At 44.5% G+C, this 13,343-nt stretch overlaps 1 protein-coding gene across 1 annotated transcript in view; it reads left to right on the top strand.

The window, feature by feature from the left end:
• Positions 1-13,343, top strand: part of ezh1 (enhancer of zeste 1 polycomb repressive complex 2 subunit) — a 131,016-nt gene that overhangs the window by 86,255 nt on the left and 31,418 nt on the right. The window contains exons 9-10 of the mRNA XM_068013084.1: positions 4,999-5,039; positions 5,446-5,571. Coding sequence (XP_067869185.1) covers positions 4,999-5,039; positions 5,446-5,571 — 167 coding nt within the window. The remainder of the gene's footprint in view (positions 1-4,998; positions 5,040-5,445; positions 5,572-13,343) is intronic.

The raw sequence follows: 13,343 nt of genomic DNA, 5'->3' as shown, positions 1-13,343 counted from the left end.
TGTAGAGGAGACCACATTGTGAACAGCGAATACAGTAATTGAAAAAAATACAAGTAAATCGCTGCTTCACCTGAAAGGAGTGTTTGGGGCCTTGGATAGTGAGGAGAGAGGAGGTAAAAGGGCAGGTATTACACCTCCTGTGATTGCAGGGGAAGGTGCTGTGGGAATGGGACGAAGTGTCGGGGGTAATGGAGGAGTGGACAATCCCTTCAGAATGCTGACGGGGAGGGGAGGGGAATATGTTTTTGTTGCTGGCATCACGCTGGAGGTGGTGGAAATGGCGGAGGATGATCCTTTGGATGTGGAGGCTGATGGGATGGAAAGTGAGAACAAGGGGAACCCTGTTGCAGTTCTGGGAGAGAGGGAAAGGGATGAGGGAAGAAGTGTGGAAAATGGGTTGGACACGGTTGAGGGCCCTGTCAACCACAGTGGGGAGGAATCCTCGGTTGAGGAAAAAGGAAGGCATGTCAGAGAACTGTTGTGGAAGGTTGCATCATCAGAACAGATGCACAAAGATGGAGAAATTGGGAGAATGGAATGGAGTCCTTACAGGAGGCAGGGTGTTCTATAGATTCTAGAATGGTTCCTGCAGATTGGAAGGTAGCAAATGTCACCCCACTATTTAAGAAGGGAGGAAGAGAGAAAACAGGGAATTGCAGACCTATTAGCCTTACATAAGTCATTGGGAAAATACTAGAATCTATTCTAAAGGATGTGTTAAATGGACACTTGGATAATAATGATCTGATTGGGTATAGTCAACATGGATTTATGAATGAGAAATCATGTTTGACGAACATGCTGGAGTTTTTTTTGAGGATGTTACTAACAGAATGGATAAAGGAGAGTTGGTGGACATGGTATACTTGGATTTTCAAAAGGCTTTTTATAGAATCCCCCACAGGAGGTTGGTTAGCAAAATTAAAGCACATGGGATAGGAGGTAATATTCAAGAAAGGTAGTAGGGATAAACCCGGTAATTACAGGCTAGTGAGTCTAAAATTCTGAGGGACAGGATTAATCTCCACTTGGAAAGGCAGGGATTAATCAAGGATAGTCAGCAAGGCTTTGTCAGGGGGAGATCGTGTGTAACAAATTTGATTGAACTTTTCAAGGAGGTGACTAGGCGTGTAGATGAGGGTAAAGCAGTTGATGTAGTCTACATGGATTTCAGTAAGGCTTTTGATAAGGTCCTGCATGGGAGATTGGTGAAGAAGATAAGAGCCCATGGGGTCCAGGGCAATTTGTCAAATTGGATCCAAAATTGGCTTAGTGGCAGGAGGCAGAGGGTGATGGTCACGGGTTGTTTTTGAGATTGGAAGCCTATGACCAGTGGGGTACCGCAGGGATCGGTGCTGGGACCCTTGCTGTTTGTAGTGTACATTAATGATTTAGACGTGAATAGAGGAGGTATGATCAGTAAGGTCACAGATGACATGACATTGGTGGTGTCGTAAATAGTGAGGAGGAAAGCCTTAGATTAAGGATGATATAGAGTCAAGAGAGATACAGCACTGAAACAGGCCCTTCGGCCCACTGAGTCTGTGCCGACCATCAACCACCCATTTATACTAATCCTACATTAATCCCATATTCCCTACCACATCCCCACCTTCCCTCAGTTCTCCGACTACCTACCTACACTAGGGGCAATTTACAATGGCCAATTTACCTATCAGCCTGCAAGTCTTTGGCTGTGGGAGGAAACCGGAGCACCCGGCGGAAACCCACACGGTTACAGGGAGAACTTGCAAACTCCGCACAGGCAGTACCCAGAACCGAACCCAGGTCACTGGAGCTGTGAGGCTGCGGTAGATTAGATTGGATTAGAGATACAGGTACTAACCACTGCGTCACTGTGCCACCATATATAGATGGGTTGGTAAAATGGGCAGAGCAGTGGCATTTGGACTTTAATCCTGAGAAGTGTGAGGTGATGCATTTTGGGAGGACTAACAGGGCAAGGGAATATACAATGGATGGTGGGACCCTAGGAAGTACAGAGGGTCAGAGGGACCTTGGTGTACTTGTCCATAGATCATTGAAGGCAGCAGCACAGGTAGATAAGGTGGTTAGGAAGGCATATGGGATACTTGCCTTTATTAGCCGAGGCATAGAATATAAGAGCAGGGAGGTTATGATGGAGCTATATAAAACACTAGTTAGGCCACAGCTGGAGTACTGTGTACAGTTCTGGTCACCACGCTATAGGAAGGATGTGATGGCACTGGAGAGGGTGCAGAGGAGATTCACCAGGATGTTGCCTGGACTGGAGCATTTCAGCTATGAAGAGAGACTGGATAGGCGAGGGTTGTTTTCCTTAAAGCAGAGAAGGCTGAGGGGGGACCTGATTGAGGTATACAAAATTATGAGGGGCACTGATAGGGTAGATAGGAAGAAACTTTTTCCCTTAGCGGAGGTATCAATAACCAGGGGGCATAGATTTAAGGTAAGGGACAGGAGGTTTAGAGGGGATTTGAGGAGAAATGTTTTCACTCAGAGGGTGGTTGGAATCTGGAACACACTACCTGAAGGGGTGGTAGAGGCAGGAACCTGAACAGCATTTAAGAAGTATTTAGATGAGCACTTGAAATGCCATAGCATACAAGGCTAAGGGCCAAGTGCTGGAAAATGGGATTAGAATAGATAAGTGCTTGATGGCCAGCGTGGACATAGTGGGCCGAAGGGCCTGTTTCTGTGCTGTGTAACTCTGACTCTATGACTCTAATATACTGGCATGGATTAAGGATTGGTTGACAGGTAGAAAACAGAGAGCAGGAATAAACTGGTCATTCTTGCATTGGCAGGCTGTGACTAGTGGGGATCAGTGCTTGGGCCTAGCTGTTCACGATATATATTAATGATTTGGATGTGGGGACCAAATGTTGTATTTCCAAGTTCGTGGATGACACAAAACTAGGTGGGAATGTGTGTTGTGAGGAAGATGCAAAGTGGCTTCAAGGGGATTTGGACAGACGTAGTGAGTGGGCAAGAACATGGCAGATGGAATATAATGTGGAAAAATGTGAGGTTATCCATTTTTGTCGGAGGAATAGATGTGCAGAGTATTTCTTAAATGGTAAGAGATTAGAAAGTGTAGATGTACAAAGGGACCTGGGTGTCCTTATCAATAAGTCACTAAAAGCTAATTTGCAGCTGCAGCAAGCAATTAAGAAGGCTAATGGTATGTTAGCCTTTATCACAAGAGGATTTGAGTACAGGAGTAATGAAGCCTTGCTTCAATTGTATAGAACCTTGGTTCGACCGCACCTGGAGTACTGTGTGCAGTTTTGGTCCCCTTACCTTAGGAAGGATATTATTGCCATACAGGGAGTGTAACGAAGGTTCACCAGACTTGTTCCCGGGATGGCGGGACTATGAAGAGAGATTGGGGAAACTGGGCCTGTATTCTCTAGCATTTCGAAGAATAAGAGGTGATCTCATTGAAACCTACAAAATACTGAAAGGGGTAGACAGGGTAGATGCAGCTAAGATGTTCCCCCTGGTTGGGGAGTCTAGAACCAGGGGACACAATTTCAAAATAAGTGGGAAGCCACTTAGGACAGAGATGAGGAGAAATTTCTTTACTCAGAGGGTTGTGAATCTTTGGAATTCTCTACCCCAGAGGGCTGTGGAAGCTCAGTCATTGAGTATGTTTAAAGCAGAGATTGATAGATTTCTAAATACCAATGACATAAAGGGATATGAGGATAGTGTGGGATAAAGACATTGAAGGAAAAAGTATTGGGGGAGGTGGCCTAAGTAGGACTGGAACAAGGAATGTTCGACATACCCCACAAAAAGACATACATAACTGGGACCAATGCAGGTATCCATAGCAATACCTTTTACTTGAAGGAAGTGAGTGGCGTTGAAGGAGAAGTTGTTCAATGTGAGAACAAGTTCAGCCAGGCGGAGGAAGGTGGTGGTGGATGGGGACTGGTTGGGCCTCTGTTCAAGGAAGAAGTGGAGAGCCCTCAAACCGTCCTGGTGAGGGATGGAGGTTGAGAGAGATTGGACGTTCATAGTGAAGAGGAGGCAGTTAGGGCCAGGAAACTGGAAATTGTCAAAATGACATAGGGCGTCAGAAGAGTCACGGATGTAGGTGAGAAGAGACTGGACCAGGGGAGAAAAGATAGATTCAAGATAGGAAGAAGTAAGTTCAGTGGGGTGGGAATAGGCTGAAACGATTGGTCTCCCAGCATTTTGTGGATTTTGGGAAGGAGGTCGAGGCAGGCTGTCCGGGGTTCCAACCTCTTAGTCCCACAACCCCTCACACCTTTGCTTTGTTCAATTTTAAGACCCTAGTTTCGGATTTAATTAAACCACTCTCAAACTCAGTATAAAATTCTATCATAATGTGATCAGTCTTCCTTAGAGGCTCCTTTACTAGAAGGTTATTAATTAACCCTTTCTCATTTTACAATACTAGATCTAAAATAGCCTGTTTTGATCTAAGTTAGCCTGTTGAAAGTAAGCGAGAGAGAGTTGTAGTGGGGTTAGTTTTAGATTGCTCTAACGAACAGTGAGCACAGACACAATGCCTCCTGTGCTGTAAAATTCACTCTTTCTAGAGGAGTTACACATTTCTTGTGTCAGTTTGAGATGGAGGGCGTGGGGCCTAATCAGCACAGAGACTTGGTAACTAGGCAAAGATCCTGCAGCTCAATTATAATCACATCCTCCAAGAACAGGCACCATGTAAATTTCTGAATAATATTAAAAGGGATTCACTCTTTATCAGCTGTTCACTGATGACCTGGGATGGGTAAAGAAACAGTATATTGTTACATTCTCTGTTTGCAGACTCAGAGCACTGCCCCTTTCGCAGGATAATGAGGGACATTAGGAGTTTGAGTGAGCACAGCGTGTCTGTCCTCTCCCCTGTGCTGTCAGAAATCAGGAAGTGAGTTAGTGACCTGTCCTGTACTTCACTTTATTAGCTCTGATCTATTAACAGTGCAACTAGGACAGAACAAATCTGCTTCTCTGTTACAGACTGTGGGCAGCACATTGCAGGAGGATGCAGCTGAAGAAAGGTCGGTGCCCCAAAGTGCCTGAACTAAAATAATAATATCCCTCATCTCAGTCTGCACTGCGTGCGTGTGACCTCTGACTCCATGCCCCCTGATTTTGTGTTGGGGGCTTTGTGGGGATGGTGTGTTCAGGGGTTTTGTGGGGGTTTCTATGGGGGGAGTTTGTGGGGTTTTATGTGGAAGGGGGTTTGGGTTTGTGTTTGGGCGGTTTGTGGGGGGTTCTGTAGCGTGGGGGTTTGGGGGTTATGTTTTGAGGGGTTTATGGGGAAGGGGGTAGGGGATGGTGTGTTCGGGGGGTTTGTGGGAGTTTCTGTGGTGGGGGGTTTTGGGGTTGTGTTTTCGGGGGAGGGATTGGGGAATACTCTGGTCCATGGATTTGTTTTAACTTTCTGCGCTTTCTTCTTTTCAGATAATTCGTCCAATCAGGTTTACAATTATCAGCCATGTGATCACCCCGAACGCACCTGTGACATCACCTGTCCCTGTGTCACCGCCCAGAATTTCTGTGAGAAGTTCTGTCAGTGCAGCCCCGAGTGTGAGCCAAACACACGGACGGACCCGATACCCCGGGGTTGGGGGGCTGTGGGTGGGGAGAGGGCGGCATTGAGGATGGAATGGACAGGGGTTGGGAAGAGGGATTGGAGGCGAGTTGGGAGTATGGAAAAGGGTTGGGGAGAGGGGGTACTGGAGGGGGGGAAGGGTAAGTGGAGGAGGGTTGGGGGAGAGGGGTGGAGGGGGGATTTTGAGGGAAGTCATGATCCCGTTAGGGACCGTTAACTTTTAAAAAGAGTAAGTCGAATTCCCAGTTGTTAATGAAAGAATTACGGCACAAGATTTCATGTTTTAAACAAAAAAACTTTACTGTACAGGAGTTAAACAAAGAAAAACACAGCTAACAACACTACAATTTAGAAACACTTATACTATCAAATTAACAGAACATGCTGACAGATACTTTCAACTCTAAATCTCAACAGAACACTCCTATTCTTCCTTGCATCAAAAGAGTTCCCCTATACCTTACAGGATTGTGGCAGTTTGTTCGCTTTTCCTGGGACTAATCCAAAGCGTACCACAGTTCTGAGGAATTCACTTCGCTTTTCCTTAATTTCTCAACAGCCTTCCGAGGTATGAGATCTCCTGGGGATTCTCCATATAGATCCGACTAGGCAAATCCTCCCCTTCTCTTTCAACACCTCCCGAAACAGGACTTCCCAACTTGAGCATGGACCTTGCTCAAAAGAGAAACACTCCTGATTCCCGACGGGTTTTTTGCTCCTGAGCCCAGCTGCTTTCAAAGCCAACTGACCGTCTGCCAGTCAGCACAGAAATTAAAAAACACACCTGACCAAAGGCATCTCCCGGCATCATCTATCTCCACAGCAATGTGATATATGTAGGATGTCCCAGATGGCAATTTAAACTAATTAACTTCCCACTCCAAACATCTCTTTGATTTCTAATACCCACATGAGTTATTGATATTGCCAACAATGACAGAGCAATCCCTTCCAGGCCTTCTGGCCACAACTCCCAACTAAACAAGGCCACCTGCTGTTTTATGGCTCTCACCTCTCTAACTCTGTCTCTGTAAGCACTCATGGAGAAATCTTTGAACTTTAAATCTTGGGTGGTCTGCAACCTTTTGAAATTCTTACAGCTATGCATTTAATTCCCTCAAAATAAAAGTGAACTCTAAAATATTAATACAAACCATGAATTAGATTATCGTAAAGGGGGATTGGGGGAGGGGGGATGGATGGTGGTTTGGGGGACTGGGAGTGGAGGGGGTGGTGCAGGAGAGGGGTGGAGGAGGGTTGGGGGAAAGGGAGAAAATGGAGGGAAGAGGGGTGGACGGGGGATGTTGGGAAGAGGGGGTGGAGGTGGTAAATGGAGGGGAGGCTGGGGAAAGGGGGTGGAGGGAGTGTTGGGGGAATGGGAGTGGAAGGGGTGGGGAGGGTGTTGGGGAGTTGGAGTGGAAGGGGTGGGGAGAGGGTGGTGGAGGGGGGAAGTGGAGGGGAGAGGGGGTGGATGGGTTGGGGGAGAGGGAGTGGGTGGAGGAGGAAGTGGAGGGGGGTTTATGAACATATGAATTAGGGGCAGGAATAGGCCACTCGGCCCCTCAAGCCTGCTCCGCCATTCAATAAGATCTTGGCCGATCTGATTGTAACCTCTACTCCTCTTTCATGCCAGCTCCTCATAGCCCTCAACTCCCCAATATTTCAAAAATCTATCTACCTCCTGTTTAAATACTTTCAGTGATCTAGCCTCCACAACTCTCTGGGGTAGAGAATTCCAGACATTCACTACTCAGAGAAGAAATTCCTTTGCATCTCAGTTTTAAATGAGTGTCCCCTTATTCTGTAACCAGTGGAACATCTTCTCAACATCCACCCTGTCAAACCCTTTCAGAATCTTGTATGTTTCAATAAGATCACCCCTCATTCTTCTAAACTCTAATGAATAAAGGCCTAACCTGTTTAGCCATTCTTGATAAGTCAACCCCTTCATCCCAGGAATCAGCCTCGTGAATCTCTTTTGAACTGCCTCCAATGCCAGTATATCCTTTCTTAAATACGGGGACCAAAACTGTACACACTACCCCAGGTGCGGCCTCACCAACACCCTGTACAGTTGTAACAGGACTTCCCTATTTTTAAACTCCAACCCCCGAGCAATAAAGGCCAAAATTCCATTTGCCTTCTTAATTACTTGCTGCACCTGCATGCTAACTTGTTGTGTTTCATGCACATGAACACCCAGATCTCTCTGTGCTGTACGTTTTTGAAGTCTCTCTCCATTTAAATAATAGTCTGCCTTTTGATTCTTCCTACCCATGTGCATAACCTCACACTTTCCTACATTAAACTCCATCTGCCAAGTTTTTGCCCACTCACTCAACCTATCTATATCCCCTTGCAGATTCCTTATGTCCTCATCACAACATGCCTTCCCACCTATTTTTGTATCATCAGCAAATTTGGATATATTACACTCTGCCTCCTCCTCCAAGTCATTAATATAGATCGTAAATAATTGAGGCCCTAGGACTGATCCTTGTGGCACTCCACTAGTTACAGCTTTCCAACCTGAAAAAGACCCATTAATCTCAACTCTCTGTCTTCTGTGTGTTAACCAATCCTCAATCCATACTAATACATTACCCCCAATACTGTGAGTTCCTATCTTGTGTAATAATTTTTTATGTGACACCTTATTGAATGCCTACTTGAAATCCAAATACACAACATCTACTGGTTCCCCTTTATCAACTCTGCTTGTTATATCCTCAAAGAATTCTAGCAAATGTGTCAAACATGATTTTCCTTTCACAAAACCATGTTGACTGTTTGATTACATTATGTTTTTCTAAATGTCCTGCTATTTCTTCCTTAATAATGGACTCCAGCATTTTCTCAATGACCGGTGTTAGGCTGACTGGTCTATCGTTTCCTGCTTTTTGTCTCTACCACCACCCCCCCCTCCCCACCCTTTCTTGAACAGGGGAGTCACATTAGCGGTTTTCCAATCTGCTGGCACCCTCCCGGAATCCAGTGAGTTCTGAAATATTTCGACCAATGCCTCCACTATCTCTGCAGCCACTTCCTTTAAAACCCTTGAATGTAGGGCATCAGGTCCTGGCGACTTGTCTGCCGTTAGTCCCGTCAGTTTGTCAAATACTTTGTCCCTCGTGATAGAGACTGTTACAAGATCTTTCTTCCCTTTAGCTCCTTGCTTATCTGATATCTGTGGGATATTTATAGGGCAGTTAGAGCTGGACAATAAATGCTGTCCCAGCCAGCGACGCCCACATCTCATAAACAAATATTTTAAAAAAAAGTTCCAGATTTTCCCACAAGGGGAAATATCCTTTCCACATTCTTATCAAAACCCCTCAGGATCTTGCATGTTTCAATCAAGTTACGTCTTACTCTTCTAAACTCCAGCGGATACAAGCCTAACCTGTCCAATCTTTCCTCATCAGACAAACTGCTCATTCCAGGTATTAGTCTAGTAAACCATCTCTGAACTGCTTCCAATGCATTTACATCCTTCCTTAACTAAGGAGACCAATACTGTACACAGTACTCCAGATGTGGTCTCACCAATGCCCTGTATAACTGAAGCATAACCTCCCTACTTTTGTATTCAATTCCCCTCGTGATAAACCATAACATTCTATTAGCTTTCCTAATTACTCGCTGAAACTGCATACTAACCTTTTGCGATTCATGTACTAGGACACCCAGATCATAGAATCATAGAAAGTTTACGGCACAGAAAGAGGCCACTTGGCTCATCGTGTCTGTACCGACTGAAAAACGATTCACCTAGTCTAATCCCACCTTCCAGCATTTGGTCCGTAGCCCTGCAGCTTACGGTACTTGAGGTGCTTATCCAGACTCCTTTTGAATGAGTTGAGGGTCTCTGCCTCAACTACCCTTTCAGGCAGTGAGTTCCAGACCATCATCACCCTCTGGGTGAAAAAGTTTTTCCTCATATAGAATCATAGAAAGTTTAAAGATCCCTCTGCATCTCAGAGCTCTGCAATCTTTCACCATTTGGATGATATGCTTTTTTATTCTTCCTGCCAAAATGGACAATTTCACAGTTTCCCACATCATACTCCATTTGCCAGATCTTTATCCACTAATTTAACCTATCTATATCTCTTTGCAGCCTCCTTATGTCCTCTTAACAACTTACTTTCCTTCCAATCTTTGTGTCATCAGCAAATTTAGAAACCATACCTTCGGTCCCTTCATCCAAGTCATTTATATAAATTGTAAAAAGTTGAGGCCCCAGCACAGATCCCTGTGGCACACCACTCGTTACATCTTGCCAACAGAAAATGACCCATTTATGCCTACTCTCTGTTTCCTGTTAGCTAACCAATCTTCTATCTATGCCAATATGTTACCCCCTACACCATGAGCTTTTATTTTCCGCAATAAGTTGTATAAGACTTTGGTTCGGCCACATTTGGAATACTGCGTGCAGTTCTGGTCGCCACATTACCAAAAGGATGTAGATGCTTTGGAGAGGGTGCAGAGGAGGTTCGCCAGGATGTTGCCTGGTATGGAGGGCGCTAGCTATGAAGAGAGGTTGAGTAGATTAGGATTATTTTCATTAGAAAGACGGAGGTTGAGAGGGGACCTGATTGAGGTGTACAAAATCATGAGAGGTATAGACAGGGTGGATAGCAAGAAGCTTTTTCCCAGAGTGGGGGATTCAATTACTAGGGGTCACGAGTTCAAAGTGAGAGGGGAAAAGCTTAGGGGGGATATGCGTGGAAAGTTCTTTACGCAGAGGGTGGTGGGTGCCTGGAACGCGTTGCCAGCCGAGGTGGTAGACGCGGGCACGATAGAGTCTTTTAAGATGTATCTAGACAGATACATGAATGGGCAGGAAGCAAAGAGATACAGACCTTTAGAAAATAGGCGACATGTTTAGATAGAGGATCTGGATCGGCGCAGGCTTGAAGGGCCGAAGGGCCTGTTCCTGTGCTGTAATTTTCTTTGTTCTTTGTTCTTTATAACCTTTGATGTGGCACCTTATCAAATGCCTTCTGGAAATCTAAGTACAGTACATCCACCGGTTCCCCTTTATCCACAGCACATGTTACATCTTTAAAGAACTCCAATAAACTGGTTAAACATGATTTCCCTTTCACAATACCATGTTGACTCTGCCTGATTACCTTGAATTTTTCTAAATGCCCAGCTATAAGGTCTTTAATAATAGCTTCTAACATTTTCCCTAAGACAGATGTTCAGCTAACTGGCCTGTAGTTTTCTGCTTTTTGTCTCCCTCCCTTTCTGAATAAAGGAGTTACATTCACTATTTACCAAATTAGTGGAACCTTCCCCCAATTTAGGGAAGTTTAAGAAATTAAAACCAGCGCATCAACTATCTCACTAGCCACTTCTTTCCTGACTCTAGGATGAAGTCCATCAGGACCTGGGGACTTGTCAGCCCGCAGCTCCAACAATTTGTTCAGTACCACTTCCCTGGTGATTGTAATTTTCTTGAGTTCCTCCCTCCCTTCCATTTCTTGATTTACAGTTATTTCTGGGATGTTACTTGTATCATCTATAATGAAGACTGATGCAAAAATACTTGTTCAATTCGTCTGCCATCTCCTTATTTTCCCTTATTAATTCCCCAGACTCACTTTCTATAGGACCAACACTCACTTTGTTAACTCTTCTCTTTTAAATATCTATAGAAACTCTTACTGTCTGTTTTTAAATTTCTAGCTAGCTTTCTCTTGTACTCTAATTTTTCCTTCCTTATCAATCTTTTAGTCATTCTTTGCTGTTTTTTATATTCTGTCCAATCTTCTGACCTGCCTCCCATCTTTGCGCAATTATAGGCTTTTTCTTTAAATTTGATACTATCTTTAACTTTTTTTTTAGTTAACCACAGATAGTGGATTCTCCCCTTGGAATTTTTCTTTCTCATTGGAATGTATCTATTCTGTGTATTCAGAAATATCCCCTTAAATGTCTGCCACTGCATCTTTATTGAGGAGATTTCTATCGAAGGAGCAAGATGCAGAATCAGTTTGGGTGGAGCTAAGAAATAGCAAGGGGCAGCAAACATTAGCGGGAGTTGTTTATAGACCACCAAATGTAGTGGCAATGCTGGGCATGGTATAAATCAGGAAATTAGAGCTGCATGTAACATGGACAGTACAGTAATAATGGGCAACTTCAATTTACATATAGATTGGGTAAACCTAATTAGCACTAATGCTGTGGAGGATGAATTCCTAGAGTGTGTATGAGATGGATTTCTGGAGCAGTATGTCCAGACTGGCCAAGAGAGTGTGGGAAAATGGCGCACTGACACGGAACACAAAAGTCCGAGTGTATCAGGCCTGTGTCCTCAGTACCTTGCTCTACGGCAGCGAGGCCTGGACAACGTATGCCAGCCAAGAGCGACGTCTCAATTCATTCCATCTTCGCTGCCTTCGGAGAATACTTGGCATCAGGTGGCAGGACTATATCTCCAACACAGAAGTCCTTGAAGCGGCCAACACCCCCAGCTTATACACACTACTGAGTCAGCGGCGCTTGAGATGGCTTGGCCATGTGAGCCGCATGGAAGATGGCAGGATCCCCAAAGACACATTGTACAGCGAGCTCGCCACTGGTATCAGACCCACCGGCCGTCCATGTCTCCGTTATAAAGACGTCTGCAAACGCGACATGAAATCGTGTGACATTGATCACAAGTCGTGGGAGTCAGTTGCCAGCATTCGCCAGAGCTGGCGGGCAGCCATAAAGACAGGGCTAAATTGTGGCGAGTCGAAGAGACTTAGTAGTTGGCAGGAAAAAAGACAGAGGCGCAAGGGGAGAGCCAACTGTGCAACAGCCCCAACAAACAAATTTCTCTGCAGCACCTGTGGAAGAGCCTGTCACTCCAGAATTGGCCTTTATAGCCACTCCAGGCGCTGCTTCACAAACCACTGACCACCTCCAGGCGCGTATCCATTGTCTCTCGAGATAAGGAGGCCCAAAAGAAAGAAATGTTGAAGAACCAACTAGGGATTGGACTATTTTAGATTTAATATTACGCAATGAGAAAGGGCTAATTAATAACCTTGCTGTAAAGGAACCATTAGGAAATAGTGACCATAATATGTCAGAATTTTACATTAAGTTTGAAAGAGAGAGTTTATTCTGAAACTAGGGTCCTAAATCTGAACAAAGGAAACTATGAAGGTACGAGTGGCAAGTTGGCTATGGTGGATTGAGAAAATACATTAAAAGATTTGACAGACAGGCAATGGCTAGTATTTAAAGAAGTATTACACAGTAATATACATTCCTCTAAGACACAAAATCCCAACAGGAAAGGTGAATCAACCGTGACTAACAAAAGAAGTTAAGGATTGCATTAGGTCAAAGGAAGTGGCTTATAAAGTCACCAGAAAAAGTGGTAAACCCGAGGATTGAGGGCAATTTAGAATCCAACAAAGGAGGACCAAGAAACTGATAAAGAAAGGGAAGCTAGCTAGAAACATAAAGGCAGACTGTAAAAGCTTCTTTAGGTATATGAAAAGGAAACCGTTGGCAAGGACGTATGTGGGTCCATACCAGGCGGAGACAGGAGAGTTTGTGATGGAGAATGAGGAAATGACAGAGACTAAACAATAGCTTTGTGTCTGTCTTCATGGAGGAAGATACAGAAAATCTCCCAGAAATACTAGGGAACCAAGGGACTTGTAAAAATGAGGAGCTGAAAGTAATTAGTATCAATAAAGAGGCAGTACTGGAAAAATTAATTGAATTGAGAGTT

This window comes from Heterodontus francisci, chromosome 33 (genome assembly GCF_036365525.1).
Source record: "Heterodontus francisci isolate sHetFra1 chromosome 33, sHetFra1.hap1, whole genome shotgun sequence".
Taxonomy (NCBI): domain Eukaryota; kingdom Metazoa; phylum Chordata; class Chondrichthyes; order Heterodontiformes; family Heterodontidae; genus Heterodontus; species Heterodontus francisci.
The sequence above is the reverse complement of the archived record's forward strand: the minus strand, read 5'-3'. Positions and strand labels throughout refer to the sequence as shown.